The sequence below is a fragment of the Colletotrichum destructivum genome, chromosome 8, assembly GCF_034447905.1.
Source record: "Colletotrichum destructivum chromosome 8, complete sequence".
NCBI classification, from domain to species: Eukaryota; Fungi; Ascomycota; class Sordariomycetes; order Glomerellales; family Glomerellaceae; genus Colletotrichum; species Colletotrichum destructivum.
In genome coordinates this window covers 1,653,152-1,673,684 of record NC_085903.1, presented here as the reverse complement: position 1 = coordinate 1,673,684, position 20,533 = coordinate 1,653,152, and the positions used below count along the sequence as shown (strand labels likewise).

The 20,533-nt window shown below is 55.9% G+C and overlaps 8 protein-coding genes across 8 annotated transcripts; 4 read left to right on the top strand and 4 right to left on the bottom strand.

Annotated features, from left to right (window-relative positions):
• Positions 1-126: 126 nt before the first annotated feature.
• CDEST_12356 (Putative proteasome component (PCI) domain, winged helix-like DNA-binding domain superfamily) lies at positions 127-2,730 on the bottom strand. Its single transcript, XM_062928512.1, has 6 exons — positions 2,188-2,730; positions 1,830-2,119; positions 1,546-1,771; positions 1,431-1,492; positions 963-1,374; positions 127-647 (listed from the first exon to the last, which is right to left on the bottom strand). The coding sequence occupies exons 1-6, from the start codon at positions 2,491-2,493 to the stop codon at positions 564-566; spliced, it is 1,380 nt and encodes a 459-aa protein (XP_062784563.1). The 5' UTR covers positions 2,494-2,730; the 3' UTR covers positions 127-563.
• A 250-nt stretch (positions 2,731-2,980) lies between these two features.
• CDEST_12355 (Putative large ribosomal subunit protein eL20) lies at positions 2,981-4,445 on the top strand. Its single transcript, XM_062928511.1, has 5 exons — positions 2,981-3,076; positions 3,131-3,142; positions 3,575-3,759; positions 3,824-4,000; positions 4,069-4,445. The coding sequence occupies exons 2-5, from the start codon at positions 3,139-3,141 to the stop codon at positions 4,225-4,227; spliced, it is 525 nt and encodes a 174-aa protein (XP_062784562.1). The 5' UTR covers positions 2,981-3,076; positions 3,131-3,138; the 3' UTR covers positions 4,228-4,445.
• Positions 4,446-5,095: 650 nt separating this feature from the next.
• Positions 5,096-8,647, bottom strand: CDEST_12354 (uncharacterized protein). Its single transcript, XM_062928510.1, has 2 exons — positions 6,752-8,647; positions 5,096-6,665 (listed from the first exon to the last, which is right to left on the bottom strand). Exons 1-2 carry the CDS (start codon positions 7,742-7,744, stop codon positions 5,115-5,117), a joined length of 2,544 nt encoding a protein of 847 aa, XP_062784561.1. The 5' UTR covers positions 7,745-8,647; the 3' UTR covers positions 5,096-5,114.
• A 34-nt stretch (positions 8,648-8,681) lies between these two features.
• CDEST_12353 (Putative GNAT domain, acyl-CoA N-acyltransferase) lies at positions 8,682-9,797 on the top strand. The gene has a single exon (XM_062928509.1). It carries the CDS (start codon positions 8,744-8,746, stop codon positions 9,461-9,463), a length of 720 nt encoding a protein of 239 aa, XP_062784560.1. The 5' UTR covers positions 8,682-8,743; the 3' UTR covers positions 9,464-9,797.
• Position 9,798: 1 nt separating this feature from the next.
• CDEST_12352 (Putative anthrone oxygenase) lies at positions 9,799-11,054 on the top strand. Its single transcript, XM_062928508.1, has 2 exons — positions 9,799-10,099; positions 10,190-11,054. Exons 1-2 carry the CDS (start codon positions 10,030-10,032, stop codon positions 10,606-10,608), a joined length of 489 nt encoding a protein of 162 aa, XP_062784559.1. The 5' UTR covers positions 9,799-10,029; the 3' UTR covers positions 10,609-11,054.
• A 917-nt stretch (positions 11,055-11,971) lies between these two features.
• CDEST_12351 (uncharacterized protein) lies at positions 11,972-15,406 on the top strand. Its single transcript, XM_062928507.1, has 3 exons — positions 11,972-13,311; positions 13,396-13,483; positions 13,551-15,406. Exons 1-3 carry the CDS (start codon positions 13,135-13,137, stop codon positions 15,146-15,148), a joined length of 1,863 nt encoding a protein of 620 aa, XP_062784558.1. The 5' UTR covers positions 11,972-13,134; the 3' UTR covers positions 15,149-15,406.
• A 101-nt stretch (positions 15,407-15,507) lies between these two features.
• Positions 15,508-16,110, bottom strand: CDEST_12350 (uncharacterized protein; the record flags this gene model as incomplete). Its single annotated transcript, XM_062928506.1, has 1 exon — positions 15,508-16,110. One exon carries the CDS (start codon positions 16,108-16,110, stop codon positions 15,508-15,510), a length of 603 nt encoding a protein of 200 aa, XP_062784557.1.
• Positions 16,111-17,317: 1,207 nt separating this feature from the next.
• Positions 17,318-19,040, bottom strand: CDEST_12349 (Putative major facilitator superfamily, MFS transporter superfamily; the record flags this gene model as incomplete). The annotated part of the gene is made up of 2 exons (XM_062928505.1): positions 17,318-18,033; positions 18,113-19,040. The coding sequence occupies 2 exons, from the start codon at positions 19,038-19,040 to the stop codon at positions 17,318-17,320; spliced, it is 1,644 nt and encodes a 547-aa protein (XP_062784556.1).
• Between the last annotated feature and the right edge of the window lie 1,493 nt (positions 19,041-20,533).

The following is a 20,533-nucleotide window of genomic DNA, read 5'->3' as shown; positions in this document are numbered from 1 at the left end:
GAGTCGTGCGGGATGAAGTTCCAGAGTTTCAGAGAGGGAAAAGTCTGGTTTTGCTTTTTCTTTCTCCTTTACTTGAAAAAGGGGACATAAGCTTCATTTGAATTCAACGTCCTTACTGGCCAAGGTCAGTTTTTCGTAAATCTATTGCGATTGTCTCGGAGCTGCCTTGCATCACTTGTGTTCTAGGTATCACCTGATGACGACGTCGAGGATCAGGAGAGCGGAGTCATGGACGGGTACAAGTTATGAACAATGTGTATTCACCTGCCGGCGCGAGCAACCGGCGTCGAGTTAGGCTTTATGAGTCTGATAACGCGCGCCCACACCACCGAAGTGTGAGCCGAAGTGCATGCCTCTATGCACGACGGCGCGCCGCCGAGCACCTTCTCTCGAACAGGTCCACCCGCTTACCATGCAAGATGTGCGACCGATGTCCCCAGTAAGAGAACCGTCGCTGCTTTACGCTCCTATCACTGTGGTATCGAGGTAGTATCTCAATTCTGCCGTTAAAAATGTCACGCAGTGAAATACTTGGTTTTGTGGTATCTCCACACCACCGCTTTCTATACCCCTGTTCCGGGGAACGCTCCGTTCTTGGACAGGACGACAATCCCGCGTTCGCGGGCGATATAGCCCTTCATGAGATTCTGCGTGAGAAGACAACGTTAGTGAGTCGGCTTCAATGATGCGGATGGCCTCCTGCCAATCACATGGTCTTTAAAGAAGTCAAGACGATGCTCAGCTGCCCAAGTTGCACTTCATCAACCTCGTAATGATGTTGCCTAAATGGCAGCTGAAGAAATTCATGACGACATGAAGTACGGACAGAATGTGAATTCCCAAGCCCCCTTTTCGCCCGACTGGCCGCGCGAGGCGACTGGTCTAGGCTGCGGACGGCAGGCTGCCACCATTCCGGCACACAAGCTCAATATCAAGACAGCGAAAGGAATGGCGCCACGTACCTTGTAAATCATGTTGGCAAGCAGACACTCAACCTCGTCCGGATCCACGCTCTCCTGGCTGCCTAGGCTAATCGCAGCCGCAAACTCGGCGACAGGGACTCTGGTCCGACGGACTGGGGCCGCGCCGGCCTCTTTGGCCTCTTCGAAGCCGCCAGCGATGAATACCTTGCGCAAGAGGTTGCGCAGGGCGATGTCACGACCGCGTTCTAGGGTGAGATAGATCCTGCGGCGTACGAACTCTTCCTCGCCTTCCTGGAGAGCCAGGTCGAAATTGCGCAGGTCGCCCTTGCGGATACACCGCGATAGCGGAAGGAAGAGCTTCTGCAGGCGAGGGAAAGGTTCCAGGAGTTTGCTGCTCGGGAGGGTGTGGGTGGTGAGAAGATGACAGGGGATCAAGTAGGTGAGGATTCTCCTGCGGCGGGTGTTAGTGGTTGTCTTAGTGATTCGGGAATCATCTGGATGACTAGCTCTTGATTGCTCTTGGCGTCCTTGTGGCAGAGAGACCATGCCTCAGTGAGATGTTTCTCGGCCTGTACATTGTCAGATTCCTATTTGAGAGGGCCTGGTCACTTGGTAACCTCACCTCAACGTAGTTCTCTTCAAGAAAGAAAAGTACGCCTTCGTAAAACTTGAACGTAACCCGCTGAGACTTGGGAAACGCCTCCAACGGGGGCATGTCCCCGCGGTTGGTAGACAAAGCTTTGAGAATCGTCCGGCTAAGACTTGCGGAGTTGAGTTTGAAGTATGTCTTGAACAGAAGGTTGATGACGAAGTAGATGGCCCACTTTCTCGAATCTTCAAGAGGTGCTCTGGTGATGGTTAGCCCCTGTATTTCTCTGGGGGAGCCTGGAGGAGGTGCCAAAATACCTGTCACTCAAGCACAATGTGAAAATGCGCTTGAGTTGTTGCTCGCAGTCACGGAGCTGCTTTTGCTTCTCCAGGTCTGGGTCGAAGTCGTCACCCAGCTCCATAGCATTGGCGGCAGCGTCCGTCGTGTTGCGCTCCTCGTCCGAGCTGATGGCGAAAAGTCGCAGGTGCTTGCCTGCAGTGTAGAGACAAGGGATAGTCCAGGCCTCGAACCCATAGTTGGTGTAGCCCCGGATGAGAGCAGTGGTGAGCTCTTTCCACGCCTCATACACTTTTGTCCATGATGAAGACTGTATTGAGTGTTAGCGACGAAAAGCTATGTGCGGAGCGAAGCAAAGCATATTGCGCGTGAGCTCACCCTACCTCCAGCACTGGAGTCGCCTTCCACTTTGAGGATCTCGCCAATGGCTTTCCAGTACGCCGTGTAGACCTCCACCCAGCCGTTGGTCTCCTCGTGGTCGAGCTTGAGTTTCTTAGACCCTGAGCCGCGACCCAGGAGCATGTACTTGACGTCAGCCTTGGCTTCTTGGATGTTCGTGCTCAGGTAGATGGACCGAAGCTTGTCGGGCTTGTTGACTGGGCTGAAGGGCTGGAGCGTTTGTGCAAGAGAGTAGCCAGACCTGGCTTTGTAGGCATTGCGGAACTCCTCGAAAAGACCTTCCATTATGACTGCCTCCAGGTGCTATTGGAAGAATGAGTCGTGATGAATGTAAGACCGGGTGGTTGGTTCACCACTGCGGATGTCCCTGGCCGACAAATCGTGTGACTGAATCAATTGGCGTTGTGGTCAAGATAGGCATAAGAGCATTTCTAATTGGTTGAAGATGCTCAACAAAGTGTCATCCCTCTCGCTCTGTCTCCTGGGATGCGTCGTCTTCACTGTGATGCTGGTTGACTGGGGTTTCGGCTACAATGTGATTGGCCCAAATACAACAACCACCAGCGTCGGTTTCCGTCAGGCACCAATAGGTTAAGTCATTATCCTCAGGCATCAGTGCATCGGGTCCTTTCTTGAGTTTCCAGTGTTGACAGGTAAGTGGGGCGTTCATCAGCCACAGCACCAGCCCCGAATGGCTCGACCGGGTGCGCTTAGCAAAAAGCCCCACCCACAGGTCCCAGCCCTGGAAACCGTTCCCTCGTCTCACACAGAATCCTTTTTGCTCCTGGCGCGCCAAATTCTTCTCGTTTTTCGACCGCGCAACCACCACGATATCGGATAATCGACGACCATCGGCCAGCTCTTCACAGTAAGTCAACAGCCTTACGCGCCAACACACGACAGTATCATTTGTTTCTAACAGTCTTTCAGATGGGTAAGCACATTTTCCCCTTCACTCTACTGGACCTTGGATGCGAATGCGGCGACTTGGACGAATTCCTGCGACCCTCGACGACAAAACTTTTCTTTTAGATCATGACGTGTGATCTACCGACGGCGACTACGGCGAGACAAGATGGCAGTCGAACGCCATGAACCACGATCCGATTGGAACCTTGCCTATCAGTATGCCTGGCCAGAAGTCTTAAATTGAATATCTCCCGAGGGATCACTTTGTCTGCACTGAGGGGGGAAGCGAGGGCTAGACCACTCGTGCACCGCGACTACGATACTAGCAAACACGATGGATAGCTACCGAAAGGTCTCCAACGCTCCGGCGACTATCGAACCGAAACGACGATTCGCATCCATGGACTGGGAACTTGTGTGGCATTGGGGCGACGCATAACTAACAGGCTCTGTTCAGGTCGTCTCACGGAATACGAGGTCATTGGGCGCCACTTGCCCACCGAGTCCAACCCGACTCCCGCCCTGTACCGCATGACCATCTTCGCTCCCAATGTCACGGTTGCGAAGTCCCGTTACTGGTACTTCTTGCGCGGCCTGAAGAAGGTCAAGAAGGCCACCGGTGAGATCGTCAGCGTCAAGGAGGTACGTCGCCTTGGCCCGAAAAACTTGGAGAAGACAGCCGATAAACTGACCCTGTACGCTATAGATCCACGAGAAGCACCCCCTCAAGGTCAAGAACTTCGGTGTCTGGCTCCGCTACGACTCTCGCTCCGGTACCCACAACATGTACAAGGAGTACCGCGAGATGTCCCGCACCGACGCCGTCGAGGCCCTCTACTCCGACATGGCCGCCCGTCACCGTGCCCGCTTCAGGTCCATCCACGTACGTGCCTCCCCCGAACAAACGTCGTGCAGCTGCCTAGACCGGTCCACTAACCAACGAGCAAACAGATCCTTAAGGTCGTCGAGCTCGAGAAGGGCGACGACGTCAAGCGTCCCTACATCAAGCAGCTCATCTCCAAGAACCTGAGCTTCCCCCTCCCCCACCGCGTCGCCAAGATCAACAACCAGAAGATCTTCAGCGCGAAGCGCCCTACCACCTTCGCATAGAGCGGTTGTTGGACGCGGCGTTGTTTCTCTGGTTTTCGACAAATGGAGGGGCGGGCTACTACTACTGGCAGGTGTTCATTAGGTCTCATTGAACTATCACGTGCATTTGCTCTCTGAAAGGCAGGCGGGAAGGCCGAACCAAAAAGAAATGGAATTCAATTCAAAACGTCTTTCGAGCATGGCCAGCATTGGGGAAAGAAAAGGCACCAATCCTTCTTGGTAGACGAGGAGGGAGGGTGGGCGAATGATGACCTGCGTACGAAGCCTGTGAATTATGACTTCTTGATGAGACGATGCGCGTTACAACAACCCCTTGGACTCAGCTCGGCCAGAAGAGGGATGTCATGACGTCCGGCGCCGTCTAGGTAGACAGACCAATGCCAACCCAACCTCCTTTAGTCGTCGAGTTCGATTTTTTTTTCTTTGCTGGTTCCGTGACACAGTGGCTTTGGAAGATGTTGCTTCGTGATTCAGATACCTGAAAACATCTGTTCCTTACGCGAGAACCATACTAAATTTCGGCAAGTCTCTGGGCAGAGATGATGACAAGGCGCCTAAGTCTTCATCCTCCACAACTCTAGAGAGTGACATGCCCGCAGCAACTCGAAAAACAAATCCGGGTCTCTGGTGGCTGCAAATGCAACCTCGTTCCATTCTCGTCCCAGTTTTACGATTGGGCTGGCTCTGGAAATTGGAGCAGACATCAAGCGGCATCGTAGTCGACGCCTGTTAGCAGACACATGCATCACACGCCCTCCATCGGTAGCCAGAGTCAAGATTGTCTGTCTCATTGGAGTATCAAAGACTGATCGGCGTGATTCATCAAGTACATCGTACATTCATCCACCGTCACCCCCCCTCCCCCCCCCCCCATCTCGTCGAGGTCGTCAATCGTCCCCGGGCGACCTCTCCAAGTTCGCGTCGGTGACAAACTCGTTCCACGTGCTCGTGTCCCAAGCGAAATCCCCGGCGTTCATCTGGATCCCGAAGTGGTTGATTAGGTACTGCGGGTGGTCCCACAGGGGCGTGCCGCTTGCGAACATGTCCATGTCCTCGGGCACCAGCCCGTACGGCACGCTCGGCATGTTCGCATGGTCCGCCGGCGGCAGCGACGGCGGCGATTGCGCATCGATCGTCATCGGTGTTCCTAGGCCGGTGGCGTTCGTGGTCGTCGTCATGAAGGCGGTCTGGGGGTCCGTGTTCGGGCCGGGAGCGACCATGCTGCCGCTACCGTCGTCAACGCTTCCGATGCCGATGCAGTCCGTTCGGAGGGCCGGATGCAGCACCGGCGCATTCGAGCCCTGCTGAAAGCCACCGCCGATATGTCCATGTCCGTCCCTGTTGTTACCGTCAACATCGACGTCAGCATCCTCATCTTCCCCGCCATTGTCCATCTCCTCCTCCTCCTCTTCCTCCTCCTCTTCTTCTCCCTCTTTTGTCCTCCCAACAGCCGGCGGTGCGGAAGACTTCTCCAACTTCATATCCCCCATCAACGCCTCGGCCCTCGCCGCCCTTGCCTTCCTCAGCAACTTTCTCAACGGCCTCCACAGCGTGCCCCTTCTCGTATCCGCTATCCGCTCTCTCATGCTGTGGAAGTTGCGGTCCACAACCTTCCACGCCCTATCCACCAGCTCCCCGCGCGTCTGGACACACAGCTCTGCCAGAGCGACCGCGAGCGGGTGCCACTGCACGTAACTGTCGATCCACCACCCGAAGCGCTCGCTGTACGTCGCCGTGCTAAGCTCGACGAGCTCGATCGTGTTGACGGCCGTGCGGAGCATCGTCTCTCGCGCAACGCGAGGCTTCGCCGCCGCCGTCGACGCCCGCGGCGTGAAGGGATACTGTGCCGATAGCCACATCTTGAGGATGATAATGCGCACCGTCACGGCGGCGTGGCTAGCGGGGAGGTTGCGGACGTCTTCCTGTTGCTGCTCCTGGGACGGTGAGGCAGGCGTTTTGGGCGGTGCTGTGCCGAAGAGGGCCTCGAGGCGTTGCGCGTGCGCCATGATTTCGTCCTCCGACGTCGCCAGCTCCGAGGATCCGTCGGCGTCCAAGGCGAGCTGCGGGTGCTTCGGCCGCAAGTTGGCGAAGATGCCCGACGACATGGACGTGCAGAGACAGAACGTCATCTCGGTGGGCCCCGTCCGGTCTTCGAGGGGTGTCGTCATTGACGGGTTCAAGTCGTCGTCGTTTAGATTGAATGGTAGCCTAGTGTTGTAGGATTGACGGGGGATGGAGGCTTCGGTGCCGCGGTCCTCGGCGGCACGGATGTCGAGCACGACAATCATCCACCACAGGCGGCGCCGCATCTCGGCCTCAAAGGGCGGTAGCGGGGGCGAGGGGCCGTCGCGGTGGAGATGCAGAGCCTGAGCGAGGCGGACAACGAGTGGGATGAGGGCCCACGAGGCTCGGCTGGCATTATGGCTGCGTAGAAAGCACTGTTGTCGGTCGTTAGCTTTCTTTTTTTGTCTTCTTTACTTCTAGGGGGATAGATGTCAGGTGAGACGAGTGATGAGAGACTTACAACATAATACGTCAGCGCCTGGAGAGTCCTGAGTTCGGTGCTGTTGAGAAAGTCCGCCTTTTGCAACGCCTTCTCAACGCCCTCCCTGTACCTCTGGGCGAGAACGCGTCTCTCCTCGCCCAGGTTGGTGAGGCAAGCCTCATGAGACAACCCTGTGATGGCACCAAAATACATGGAAAAGAACAAGGCATCGGTGGCGACGTCGACGCGCTTGTTTGGCGAGTTGGCAAAGGCCTCCAGCTCGGCCGAGATGGTTGGCCGGTGGATGACCTTGAACGCCGGGTCGATGTTGGAGAAGAAGACGTTGCACATGTACAGGATGTGCTCGCGCGGCGGGTGCTTCAACTCCTCGGTACTGTGGCAATCGATACTGGAGAGCAAGCCCGACATCGCTGGCGGGGTCTGGCTCTGGCCCTGGCTCTGGCCCTGTGGTCTGACGGCAACAGAGCCGGGGCTCGCCGTCGACACCGGGTCCTCATCCTCGGATGCTTCGCTCTCCGAGGGCTGATCCAGGGCTTGCCTCATACCTTCAACCTCCGAGCATAGGTTCTCCCAGAACTCAGCGCTCATGTAGTTGGTCGGCGGGGCCGGCTGAGGGTCCCACCCTTCCGAAGGCGACGGCGCGGCGTCGTTCATATCAACCACGGAGCCGGCGCTTCTCCTGCCGATGGACGCGGCTCCAGCGGCGGCGGGCTTGGAGGGCCTGGAGGGCCCATCGAGACTGCCCGATTCGACCTTACTAACGATGCTCTCCAGACGAGTGATGCGGTTCAGCAGCTCGTTCTGCCTGGCCTGGCGAGGCTTGCGGTTCCGCTTCCGCGAGGGGAAAACGCAGTCGAGGTCAGAGCGCTTGCACTGCTCGCAGCGCGGCTGCAGCTTGTCGCATTTGATTTTACGGTGGCGGCAGTTGGCGCAACTGAGTTGTTGTTTGCTGCCGCTGCCGGGGTCGGGCTGCTGTCGGGCGGTCGTGGCCGAAGATGCCGGCGGCGTCATTGTTTGTTTAGTGAACTTGAGCGAGTGTGATGAGTGTTTGCTGACGTTGACAAATGTGGATATGTCTCCGCTGGCTAGCTCGGATTAGGTTCGCAAGTTCCCCTCTCATCTATCTCTCTCACCTCTCAAGTGATGACAGCGAGGATTCACTCCAGGGAAACCCAGCTGGGATCGGTACAAGGCATCGATAATGTAGAACAGGGTTCCTGGACCGTGAGACAAGAAGCAAAGGAAGTAAATTGGAGTAAGGACAACTAGGGCTGGTGGTGGCTTGGAGGAAGGTAGTCTGGAGGGTTGACTTTCTCTCGCTCAGTGTCATGAACAACTCTTGGCACAGTGTGAGACGAAGTGAATGGATTGGGGGTATGTGTTGTGTGTCTGTTTGTGTGTATGTGTGTTCTGGGTGGGCTATGAGGGTCCCAGAAGGCTGGAAATGGATGGTGGTCCGAGAGCTGCATTCGGCACACTGGGAACATTCCTAGGGTGGTGCAGCTAGTTACCTACGCCGAAAACCCCACCTCAGCCCGTGCGGAAACCTCGACGATATTGACAGAAAAGAAAAGTTTAAATCCAGAGAATGGGGCTGCACGCTGTTCCGTTGTCAAAGGTCTATATTAGAAGGGTAGGCATATTCTCCGCGCAGCACTAAAAACAGGTACATACAGCGAGCTGTATAATGGGTAGGAAGATGTCGCTGGCCGTTCGTCCCTCGGTCGTCCTCCGCTCCGTACGACTCATTTGCGGAGCCTTTCTCCAGTTTCGTCGCCGCTCAAGCGCCGAGGCTCTCAGTCAGCAATAGTCATGGGCGTTTTGGGGACCTTTGTACGATGAGATGACTCAATGCCGATGACTTAATCCCAAGACCAGATAAAATAGGCAATGGGCATGGTGCTGAGACGAAGAAGAAGAAAAGAGAAAAGGGAAGGAGAAGAAAAAAACACCTGCAGGTTCTGCAATCTAGAACAGTAAACAACCTCACAACACAGCCAGCTCATCAGCATGACGGAAGAACACACGCCATGGGGGGAAACGAAAGTGAACATGGCGGACGTCCAACCTCTCGACTTCGTGACGGTAAAAGCCGTCCTGCCGACGATACCCCTGCCGGCTCACGCCTCGCGGCAACCCATCATCACCGAGCGTCTCGTCCTGCGGCCCATCTCCCCAGATGATTTGCAGTCGCTGCACGTCCTGCGCACGCAGCCAGAGGTCATGAGGTGGTCGGCGGCCGGCCGCGTTGACGCGGACGTGGACGAGACGCGGGCCAAGCTAGCCGAGTGCCTGCCACCCAACGACGCCGACAACTACGACTTCTCCATCTGCCTGCGGTCGACAGGCGAGTGGATCGGCATCGGCGGCTGCAAGCATCTCTCTGGCGGCGAGCTTGGCTGGCCCGAGATCGGTTACATGCTTCGTAAGGACTTCTGGGGCAGTGGCTACGCCACCGAGTTCGTCCAGGCCTTCCTCGAAGCCTGGTGGTCTCTGCCCCGCTCGGAGCGCGAACTCAGCGTCGACGGGGCCACCGTCCGGGGGTGGAGCGGCGGCGAGGCAACTGTGGACGAGATCATGACCGCCGTGACGGAGCCGGACAACGTTGCCAGCCAGAAGATCCTGGGCAAGTGGGGGTTCCGGAAGCTCAAGGTGTGGAAGGAAACTAGCGAAGACGGGGGAAAGGAGACGATACTCATTGGTCACGGCATCGGACGGTCGAAACAATAGCCCAGAAATACCACAGTTTGTTGTAAATGAGGATGAGGGTAAGTTACTCAACCTCAAACGAACGGAACGAACGGGCTCATCCCGGACTTTCGAACCTCGCCCCCTTCCCGCCCTTCGGAGCTTGTACGACCGACATGGAAGGCAGGTGTGGTAATTGGGTCCCGAATACATCGAGGACAGGCTCAAGAAGTTACTCTCGGCTGTCTATGCTCGGCCATTTTGAATGTTCCAAGCCGCTTAAGAAGGAGTGCCGCTGACGGCGGCAGTGGTGCCAACGGATCGCGGCAGACGGCGACATTCGGACATTTCGCATCGTCCGCCATTTCCCCGACATGGTCGGCGAGGGCTCCCGATGGACCCCAAGTGACCTTGTAGGGAACGAATGCAGAACATAGAAGAGAACAGCAATCGTCCTAAAAAGCAGAACTTGTCACATTCCCGTGAAGACCACATCGCATGAAAGTTTGGTTGACTTCAAGTTCTGTACTGGTCACCGCATCAGCCGTTAAATCGTTACCCCCTTCGACGTTCACACTCTACCTAACAAACACCCTATTGAGACCAACATGTCGCAACTCGGTTTAACCAACACAATCACGACTGCAACCGGCATCCTTGGGTGTGCCTGGTATGCTGGTAAGCAGGCTGCCTCCCTCTCCAGGTCTCTATTCGTAGCCCCTGCTTATGTCATTGGGGGCCAACGCCAGTTGCTGACGCAGAGTCCAGGCGTAACGGCATCGTTGTCCATTTTCAGCATCCCCGCCATCCTCCAAACCGGCTCGGAGCCAGCCCATGCACTGAGGCTGTGGCAACACCTCTTTCTGACCGGCCACTCGACCGGCCCCAAAGTAGCGCTCGTTACCTTTCTGTCATTGGCCTACTCGGCGTATGACCGTTTCCACCAGAGTGTCGCGTGGAAGCCGTACGCCGCCGCCGGAGCCCTGAGCCTCGCCATCGTGCCCTTCACCCTCATCGTCATGTCGCCGACGAACAACGCACTCTTGGCTGGTGCGCAGGGCGCCAGTACGCTTGGGCTGTCCGAGATCACAGAGCTGCTGACGAGGTGGCGGGCGCTCAACGTCGTCAGGAGCTTCATTTCTCTCGCCGCCGCCGCCGTCGGGTTTTGGTATGCGGCTTTTCAATAAGCACGCGGTAGGTCTGCTTCTCGTCGAAGCATGTCGATCGTCACCGTGATGGGGGCGGGGGGAGAAGAGGGGCGATAGCCCGGAGAGGGGCAAGGCGATGGATGGCACGAAACCAGATTCACGTTCGATAAAGATGGCGCTGAAGACGAGCCTATGTGCAGTCCGTAATGTTCGAATACCGCCATCGTGTGTCACCAAGCGGTGCCAATAGAAATGATTATACACGGCAGACGTAATGTACAACAGCAGGTTCCTCCTTGTTCGTTCATCTTTGCTCATCTTGCTCACCGCCAGATGAGCCTGTCCCGAAACCTTGGCTCCGACTGCATCTTACGCGGCTGCCACAGTGGCTAGGACGGAGACGTGGGGTTGCCAGAGTGAAGCACAGTTGCAGTGCTCTGCTGTGTCAGGCCCCGTGCAAAATGCGCTGTTGCAGCTCACAATCCGGTAGCCAGCAGTCCCTCCGGAGCATGGGGGCGAGGGTTGTCAACAGACCGGATGTACCTCGAAGCAGGCTCTTTCATTCCCTCGGCTTTCTGGAAGAATTGGAATAAAATGAAAGCAGACTTCCACTGCGTGCTCAGCGTTGAATCCTTTGAGTCATCGTCTGCAAGTCAATCCTTTTGGCCTGTCGGCTTGTTTGGGCGACCTCAGTCGAGGATATATTGTGCGCTGTTAGGGTTGTTGTTCTCTACAGAGACTTTCCAGTGCGATTCTCGCGTCGCCGTCCAGGCAATCCCCGTAACGGCGGCTGAGCGGCCAGCAGCCTCGGCAACGAGGCACATTGCGGCAGTCCGTCACCCAGTTGTGGACGGCTTGGCCTGGGCAGACTTCCAGGCTGCATCCCAGGGGTCGGCCGGGCTGGGCACCCATCGTCTTCGACTGGCGTCTTCGGCCCTCTACCGTGCGTATGGATACACGCAAGTACATCTCTGGGTCTTGGTTGCAGCCCAGCCTCATTTTGCCTCACTTTCTCAATTCTCTCGTGGGGTACTGTAGAATTGTCCAAAGTCAAGGGTGGCATAGACCAGAACCGAGTCGATTTATGGGTTGATTGGTTGAGGCTGCAAGTCAAACTTCCTTAAAAGTGTCATTTGTGTGTAGACAATATGAACCAAAGACAAGGCAATCAGTCAAATGTTGGGCAAGCCGAGTTGCCAGTAAGGATGTCGGCATGCAAGTCAGAGGGCATTTGAGAACAGTGAGATTGGCATGAAGGAGAAGATACTAATTTCTGGAGGTACCTACCCACTACCTAGGCACCTAACGTACTATGTAGGTAAGGTGGTAGAGTGGGCTCTTAGGGATACTTGGAGATTGCGTACAGATTCAGCGCGGATAGAAGTACCCAGACGCAACTATGGGCCCGATTATGTCCGTCAGGGAAGCTGCTGCGCCAGGGTGCACGTGTCAACCCAACAGCCAAACGTTTTTTCCCTTGTTTAATCGCTATTCTCATACACATAGGTACTCCGTGCAGTACCTCCCTAGGTAGGCGTTACATGCCTTGCCTGCCACCCACCCCCGACGCTGCCCTGCCCTGTCAGGCTGCCTGTCAATAGGTACCTATGTACGAGCATTGTGTTCCTTCCCGTTTCTTTCCCTACCTTTCTTTGCCTGCATACTGCGCGTCTGCATGGGGCAGGGAGAGAAGTCAGAAGTGCTGCCGCCGCTCTTTTAACTTCTGCCTGACGGGAACTCGTCCAACAGTCCTCCACACCAACCCCAAAAGCCCCATCGTGTTGTACACTATCTATCTCATGAGTCTGACCCCCCCAACCTCCAGGTGAGTCGTCCAAACAACAAGGCGCAGGTACCTTGCCTGTCGAGAGCTGTAGTCCGAGTACTTCAGTTACATCATCAGCTCCCGCCCGTCGCATCCTCATCAACCAGTCGCATCCTCATCACCCTTCGTCTTCCGCTCCTTCATTCGCCCACTCATCATCCGCCAATCCTCCTCACCACCACCACCACCAGAAACATATCAGCCGTCTCCTAGCGTACACCCCTTCTCCCCACCCCGGCGCGCTTTCTCTCGGTCTCTCTCTCTCTCTCACGTATCCATCCGGCCTTGACTCACGCCTTGGCTTCAGCAGCCTATATCTTTCTGCCTTGAGTCTCGTTCTCGTATGATGATGTTTTGGCGGCGGCCCGCACCCAAGATACCCTAGAGTATTAGTAGTTGTCGATACCCCCCAACCCGACCGCTGCTTTGCATCCCAGCGCTAGCCAGCCATCTGTCTGAAGCCTTACTTTGGGCCACACGACAGACTCGCTTCAACGGCCGCAGCTTGCCATTTGGCCATCCATCCATTCAACCCATCCATCTGTTACCTGTCTGGCCTTGCCGTTCGTATTACCCACCGAGTCGATGCTCACCGTGCTCGACACAACACGCCTGTTGTCCGTCAGCACGCGCCACATCCGTTATACTTCTCCGACCCATCCCATCTCCACACTGTCGTCCCGGAACCTTCCTGCCCACAAAAACACCCCCGTTGGATGTAGTGTAGACTTCGGCTCCGAATGGCGACGGCGACCGCAGAGGCCGACTCGAAAGAGTCCTCTGCTCGACCTCAACCCCAGCCCCAGACTCGGCCTTCCGACCCGAAACCCTCAAACTACTATGGCTATCTGTTTAGCCCAGAAAAGGCACCGACGCCCATCCTCGACTCGCTCCTGCGCGCCATCGCCCTCCATATTGTACGTCTGCCGCCCTCGCCCCGTCTTCGCCCACCCCGCTTCCGCCTTCTCTGGCTGGATATACACTGACATCCCCCCGTCTAGATCACCGACATTGGCGACAAACATGTCCAGGCCTTAACACCTCAGAAGCTGGCTGCCTTCTACAAGGCCGTTGGCGGCGACTATGACTGTGAGCAGGCACCGCCACTCCCATCTCCCTGCGCAATGCATTGCGTGCTAACCGTCTGTTATCGTAGCCCTTTTCATCGAAATGCCCCACCCCGCCATATCATACATCTGGCAGGTTACAGGCTGTCAACACTCGATGCAGCCCTCCGACAACGACTTCGATGCCCCTTCCGTCCCGGCGTTGACATTGCGTGGCTTCGTTCGATGGGAGTCGATAGAGATTCTGCTGAGCCCCGAGGAGCATGTGCCTTTCATCCAGCAAGCCGTCAGGAGCTGGAACTTGAAGCATCCCGAAACTGGCGAGCCCTTCCCTCCGGATCTACCTGCAGAGGCTCTTCCTAGCCAGCCGGATGCCGGGATAGAGAAATGGCACAAGGAATGCGCCGAAAAGTTGAGGAAGGCTGCGTCGCCAAAGGACGAGCCTGCATCTCCCAAGACTGCACCCGCCCGCCCTGTAGAGAGAGACGAGCCGAGGTTCAAGGCAGCCTATGTGCACGTCCGCAATCCCTATCCCAAGGCATCGCCCAAGCCGTCGCCCCCTCCTCGCGGCCCGCAGACAGACTACTTTGCCCCGCCCACCCGGCCTCCTGTAGCTTACAGCCATGTCCCAGGCCATCCTGCGAATAGGTACCCCCCTTCGCGCCTAAACATCCCGCGGACCCCAGAGCAAGATCGATCCCGCGGCCAGAACTCTCCGGACGACCGTCGTCGCCGTAGCTTCTCTGACTTCCCATCTCCTCCGCACGAAGCCGCCCACGCCGCCTCCGAGCACCTGCATCCCAACAGGCCCTCTATGCAGCCTCGCAGACATAGCCAGCCTCGACACTACTCGTCATCGTCGACGTCCGATTCCGACGAGCCGGCGAGTCCTCGAAGCAAGCGGAGGCCTCACACGCATCATTCCAACGAACCGCCGCCGCCGAGCTTCCGGCGCATGGGTCCAGCGTCGGCGCCCCAGCCGCCACCAGCACCGCATGGTCCGCCTCCAGGAACTCGTATTCATCGTGCGGATCTAAGACCAGACGATGCGCGTCGTCGCAGCATACCCATCGTAGATGGCCTGAGGGAAAAGATCACCGAAAAAGTGACGTCCATCCTTCCCAATGGCCGGTCACCGGAACGTCACCGAAGCACCTCTGGTCGCCGAAGCGACCCGCCTTCGCGCCGTAGCAAGGAGCATCTTCCATCATCCAAGCTCCACCGTAGTTGGCCTGACATCGGGTCGGATGACTCTCAAGCGTCGGATTCCGAGGAGGAGCGGCGGCGTCGGTTCAAAGCTCGAGAACGTAAAGAGATGGAGGAGAGAGAACAGAGAGAGAGAGAAAGGGCGCGTGAGAGAGACCGTGAGAGAGACCGTGGCCGAGATCGAGATCGCAGGCGCGACCGGGAGCGAGACAGAGACCGAGAACGCGTTGTGAACTGGGAGAGGGAAGAGGACATTGAAGCACGCCGACGGAGGGAGCGACACCTTGTGCGGCCCGAGGCGCAACGCCGAACAAGCAGCCATGCTGACGTGGACCGGATGCGAGGAAGGGGCGAGCCCCCATGGGACGCTCGTGACCGTGAGTTTAGGGACGATAGACAGCGGTGGAAGGAACGCGGGAGCAGCCCCGTCATCTCTGGTGTAGGGGGGCGACAATACCCAACCGGGCCGATTCGGAGCTAAGCTCGGCATGAAGCGGCGTATCGACCATGGTGAGTGGGTGATTTTTAGTGATTTGGGCAACATTGGTTTGAATGTACGGCTGGGCGTGAGGGCGTTTACGTTCCATAGTTAGGTAGGTTTATATGGGGGAGGGTGGTTGGAAAACTGCACATAAGAGTTGAGGCATAAGAAGCACACGGCTACAACACTAAATCCAACACTCATGATTTGAATTGGGGTATCAACGCTTAGCCTGTGGAATAAATAAAGCCATGTCCCAAATGCCACGGTCACCCAAATGCTGAGAGGTCCGACCCATCTAGATGGTCGACCCCTGAGCAACGCAACCAATTGTATGCATCGATAACCCTCGGCCGTTGTTATCTGGTAGAAGTGTGATTATGTCGGAAGCCGGTCATGTACTTGAGCTTCGCTGTCCATTCGACACCCGTAGGCGGCCAAATTTCCTCGTGCTGCGACGAGTCCTCCTTGTTTGCGTCACCAGCGTTGTCGTTGTCCTCGGCTTGCCCCTGTTCCACACCGTCTACGTCCATGGCATCGCTTGCTCCCCCCATCGCCTCCAAAGACACCATCGGCTCTGCATCCTCGCTGTAGAAAGTCGTCTCCATCGCGTCGGGGTCCGCCTCGCTGGTCTCGGCGCACAGATTGTCGTCATCCCACGCGGAACTCAGGGATTCGTCGCTTGGGTCGAAGAGGGCTTCTTTCTGGACGGTGGTAAGAAAGTCGTCACGGAGACGGGCTCGTGCTTTCTGCTGGGCTATATCTCCCTCCGTCAAGTCGGTGTTCTCGCTGGGGTGGTGGCCCATAAACTCCATTCCGTCAAACTGTCTTGAAAACACCACAGCTCCGCCTCTAGGCGCCGGCTTGGGATCACCTCGGTAGGAGCCTTTGATGCCCTTGGCTTTGAAGTGATCGAGACGCTCCTGCATGTCAAGACTTCGAAGATAGTCCAGCTTTGCCATGGTTATTTCCTTGTCTGTGACACCTGGACCACAAGGCTGACGGAAGCGTGGCTTGCGAGACTGATCAGGAGCATGGTGTTTCTGCTTAGTGAGGTTGGCATGGTAGAGACACTCCTCGCCCTGGCGTTTGACAATTCCGACTTTGTGGTGAGGGCCACATAGGAGCGAAGCTGGGCCATGGCTGCACTCGTGAAGGGAAGTTTGGGTTGCAAGGAGGCGGCCGCATACAGTGTAGTGTCGGTAGACTCGGATACACATTTTGTTGCCGGTCGGGGTAGGTATGCTGGATAGCTATTATTAGAGTTGACCTTTTAATCTTTCTTCCTTTGATAGGTTATGGTTTCTGTTCACAATCCTTTCGGGGAAGTGACGTTCTTGTGTGAGGTGCTTTGTTTTAAATAGGGAATGTGAATGAGTATGATGCTGTTTTGATACACTTAAAGTCAGTAGGTCCAGAATTGGCCAGAGGTTTATTTAAACAAAGGGTTGAGTTTTTGCGCAAGACTGGACTCACCTTGTCCACCAAGGGGTGAGGGCATAAGGAAATAGTGAACAAAGTGAACTTCAGTTGAGTTTTGTGTGAATTGAAACTGGTGAGGTAGATTGCCTGATTGGCAAGGTAGAAAGGGCTGGTAGTTGTTTCAAGGCTGAGGTTAACTGGAGGCTGTTAGCGAGAAGAAGAAAAGATAATGTTCATTTTAGAAGAGTCCGGCGGAGGCGGGAGTGTTATATTCACAGAAGAAAGCGGAGGTGTTAAGAGAGTTGCTTTAAGATTGAGGTTGACTGGAGTAAATTGATGAGTGAGAGGAAGCATAGGTAGGGAAAGTTCGATAGAAAGAGTCCGGCGGTAGGAGTTCTATAGGCAGGGAAACTAAAGGAAGGCACGGATATGATGTAAGTACTGATTACGCCAGGAGCAAATCGGATTCAATACAGAATCCAGTCAAAGGAGGAAGCCGCGTATGAGAGTTCTTGCTGGAGTGCATTTAGAACAGAAAAGAGGCGAAGTATCACATTTATCCGCGGCCGTATCTATCTAAATCAGAGACTTTTTGAAAGTCTTGATATTGCTAGTAAATGTCGTTAATCCAAACTCCATGCCCAACATACCCAATACCCAAGAAGTGGTCCAAGCCGCCAGAGAAATATCATCGGACTCTTTCCTTGTAGCAGCAACTTCTACTTTACATCTCAAAACCACACCGTCTCAGTGCCCGTTCCGGGCCCCCTTTTCCACATCCTCTCTTCTCGTACCGTCGCTTGTTGCGAGTCCTTGCTTGGTAACATGCTCCTGATCCAAGCTGTACTTTTTTACCGTGACGCTGATGAGCAAAGAGAACCCCGCGAACGCAATCAAGCTTATCCAGATCGCCCGCAGTGCGTCGGAGTACGCTTCAACCAGCTCCGCACGTGTTGCGTCCCCTTTCGGCATCCGTTTGATGACGTCCACGACGATAGTTGCGTCGCGCGAGTACTCCTCAGCCGCGTGCGCGAGGACTGGAATCTTCTCCAATCTTATCCGGAAGGCGTTTTGGAAAATGACGCCCGAGACGGCGACGCCTACTGACTGTCCGAACGTGCGGAGGAACGAGTAGAACGCCGCGGCCTGCCCGTTGAGCGCCGGCTCGCAGGCCGCCTGAATCGAGAGTGCCATGGCGGGGAAGAGCATGCCCGTGCCAATCCCGATCGGAACGTTAAGCCATATCCATTGGGGAACGGTGGTGGATGGCCGCATGAGGCACATGAGTCCGGCACCGAGAGTGGTAATGACCCAACCGGACCAGAGGGACCAGCGATAACGGCCCGTGACGCCCGAGACGAGGCCGACAGCCATGGCAGCAGGCGCGACGGTAAGGGACTCTGGGAGGGAAGCCACAGCAGAAGTAATTACGGAGTAGTCCTTGACGGCTTGGTAGTAGAGTACTATTGAGGACGTCAGCTTCAATCGTGGTAAAAGAAGGTTGAAATGGAAAATGGGGAGGGGGGTTGCTAGATGTCTTACCGAGGAAGTACAGAATGGACCAGAGAATCATGCCGTGAAACACCGTCATAATGTAATTGGCGATCATGGTCCAGTTGTTGAATATACCCTTGTCAATAAGGGGCTCGTTTGCAAACTTGAGCTCCCAGAATCCAAACCCAACGATGATAAAGACTCCCAAAATCATCGGCAGCAGACTTCTGAAGGAAGACCACTCGTACATGACGCCGCCCGTCGACATGCCAAACAAGAAGCTCGTCGAGCCCGTCGTGAACAGGAAGCTGCCGAGCCAGTCGAACCTCTTGAGCTTAGCGCCGACGCCGCCGGGGACACTGACCTGCCTGAGGAAGAAGAATATCATGACGACGCCCAACGCAATGATGGGTAAGTTGATCCAAAAGATCCAGCGCCACGAGACATTCTGGGCGAAGCCGGCGCCGATCAGGGGGCCCGTGACGGTGCCTACGGACCACACGGCCGAGAGTAGCGAGAACCACTGGCCGCGCACGGCGAGCGGGACGAGATCGGTGATAATGACCTCGGTGAGCGCCAGGATCCCGCCGCCGCCGATGCCCTGGATCGTCCGGCCGGCGATCACGACGGCGAAGTTGTTTGCGATGGCGCCGACGACGGAGCCCACGGCAAAGAGGAGCAAAGAGGCGTAAACCAGCGGCTTGCGCCCGAAGATGCCGCTAAGCCCGGCAACGGTAGGCTGCAGCACGGTGCTGGCTAGCAGGAAGCTGGTGCCGGACCAGAAGGCCTCGAGGGCGGTGCCGCCGAGTGCCAGTGACATTGTCGGCAGGGCGACGGAGAGGGTCGTGGCGTCGAGGGCGACGGCCAGGGCGATGGTGCAGAGGGCGCTGAAGGCGAGGAGGAACTCGCGCGAGGGCTTGAAGACGGTTGTGCCATGTTGTTCGACGCGCGTAGTTTGTTTATCTAGCACGGCCATTGGTGGCCTTTGTGGTTCTGTTTCGCTGATAGACATTATGAAGGATAATGAGGGTGTATATGTATGCCAGAATATAATGGCTGCTTGCTTATTGCCTTCTATTGATCTCCAGTGTCGATGGCGATATACGTTGTTTGGGACCAGGCTTTCATGTAGAGATGGGATGATGAAAGTCTTATACTTGCTCTCTGACGAAAAAAACAAATAAATATAGGTTGATGGCAACCGCATGCATCCTCAGCCCGCTTCGATATGGGAAGATGAATGCCGACGCGCGCCTCATCACCATCAAGCCTCGTAAGGAGGCAGCCTAGTGAACAACATGGCATTGCGACCGGGCGAAGGTGATTCATGTTGCCGTTGGAGCTTACAGCCTACAAGCCGCCCTCCCTCCCTCCAGGAGCGGAGCTGGGCCCTGGTTGTTGGCAAACGGCATCGTGAACAACAAACCCTGAATCGGGCGGTACATAGATGAACGATGATTCATCGAGGCACTGAGCCTACTTGGTTGCGATGCTGCAGCGCTGTCTATGGGCTGCTCCCCGTAAGCGTTGGTCGGAGCATGGGCAGAGTGAGTATACTGATGCAGCAGTTGGCCCAATGTCTTACTCCGAGACGTTGGGCTATCGAGGCCCAGCGGACAGGTCGGATGAACTGTCATGCCGAAGGAAGCGGCCTGACGGGCCTGCGTCTCGGGGTATTGTGGAGCCCTTTCCGGCCGATCCTCCGGCCCCGTCGTCGCATTTTAAGCGAGTGCGGGCCTAGGTAGCACAAACGGCGGTCCAGGGGCCAAAACTTGGCAATCTTGAAAACGCCGTTGACGAGTCGATTTTCGTGAGGGGTCACCAACCAATGTTGTGGAAATGAACAGAATGTCTTGGAGGGTTCGTACCCATGACCCAGCTAATAGCGAATTCGGGTGATGACGTCCCGCTTCAGCTTTTTCTTCTTTGCGGGGCCACCCGAGTCGCTGCCTAAGAAAAGTTATGGCGTTGGTTCAGGCATACGTGGATGGGCGGCGGTGATCGTCGTTCCGTTCAGGCTACCTGGCCATCCAAGAAAACATATGAGGCCCAAGAATAAAAAAGGCCAAATGAGAGAGAGAAGCAAGAAAAAGAAGGGCGATACTCGGCGGCCATCCGTATCTCGACTACTTAGCGTCGCCGTGTAGTGCGACTGGGGCCGTCTTGTCTCCCTCTAACTCTGTTCTTGCGTGCAGTTAGATTGGTTCAGAAGATCTATGACAAGCTTGGTGTTTAGGTTTACAACACAGAGTGGGGTTTGACCGAGCGTCCGAAAGCCGCTTCAGAGCAATGGTTCCTGTCTAACGGAAAGTTTCTGGATTTGGAAACGTCGGCCAGGGATGTCGACAACAGCAAAAAGCTACCATATTATCGGTACAAGAAATGGCAGCCATCCCGCCATAATCAACCGGCCCTAAAGTTCGAGAGAACACACTTTAAGCGGCCATATCAAACGCAGCAGCGCTAGTT

Excerpts from the sequence above, each read along its gene's own strand:
- CDEST_12356 (XM_062928512.1), bottom strand. The coding sequence starts at position 2,493 with ATGGAAGGTCTTTTCGAGGAGTTCCGCAATGCCTACAAAGCCAGGTCT. Across the intron at positions 1,375-1,430 it reads GACGCCAAGAGCAATCAAGA|GAGAATCCTCACCTACTTGA; the intron begins GCTAGTCATCCA and ends CACCCGCCGCAG. Across the intron at positions 648-962 it reads TTGCCAACATGATTTACAAG|AATCTCATGAAGGGCTATAT; the intron begins GTACGTGGCGCC and ends CTTCTCACGCAG.
- CDEST_12355 (XM_062928511.1), top strand. Across the intron at positions 3,760-3,823 it reads AGATCGTCAGCGTCAAGGAG|ATCCACGAGAAGCACCCCCT; the intron begins GTACGTCGCCTT and ends TGTACGCTATAG. Across the intron at positions 4,001-4,068 it reads CCCGCTTCAGGTCCATCCAC|ATCCTTAAGGTCGTCGAGCT; the intron begins GTACGTGCCTCC and ends ACGAGCAAACAG.
- CDEST_12354 (XM_062928510.1), bottom strand. The coding sequence starts at position 7,744 with ATGACGCCGCCGGCATCTTCGGCCACGACCGCCCGACAGCAGCCCGAC. Across the intron at positions 6,666-6,751 it reads AGGCGCTGACGTATTATGTT|TGCTTTCTACGCAGCCATAA; the intron begins GTAAGTCTCTCA and ends GACCGACAACAG.
- CDEST_12353 (XM_062928509.1), top strand. The coding sequence starts at position 8,744 with ATGACGGAAGAACACACGCCATGGGGGGAAACGAAAGTGAACATGGCG.
- CDEST_12352 (XM_062928508.1), top strand. The coding sequence starts at position 10,030 with ATGTCGCAACTCGGTTTAACCAACACAATCACGACTGCAACCGGCATC. Across the intron at positions 10,100-10,189 it reads TGGGTGTGCCTGGTATGCTG|GCGTAACGGCATCGTTGTCC; the intron begins GTAAGCAGGCTG and ends CGCAGAGTCCAG.
- CDEST_12351 (XM_062928507.1), top strand. The coding sequence starts at position 13,135 with ATGGCGACGGCGACCGCAGAGGCCGACTCGAAAGAGTCCTCTGCTCGA. Across the intron at positions 13,312-13,395 it reads GCGCCATCGCCCTCCATATT|ATCACCGACATTGGCGACAA; the intron begins GTACGTCTGCCG and ends CCCCCCGTCTAG. Across the intron at positions 13,484-13,550 it reads CGTTGGCGGCGACTATGACT|CCCTTTTCATCGAAATGCCC; the intron begins GTGAGCAGGCAC and ends CTGTTATCGTAG.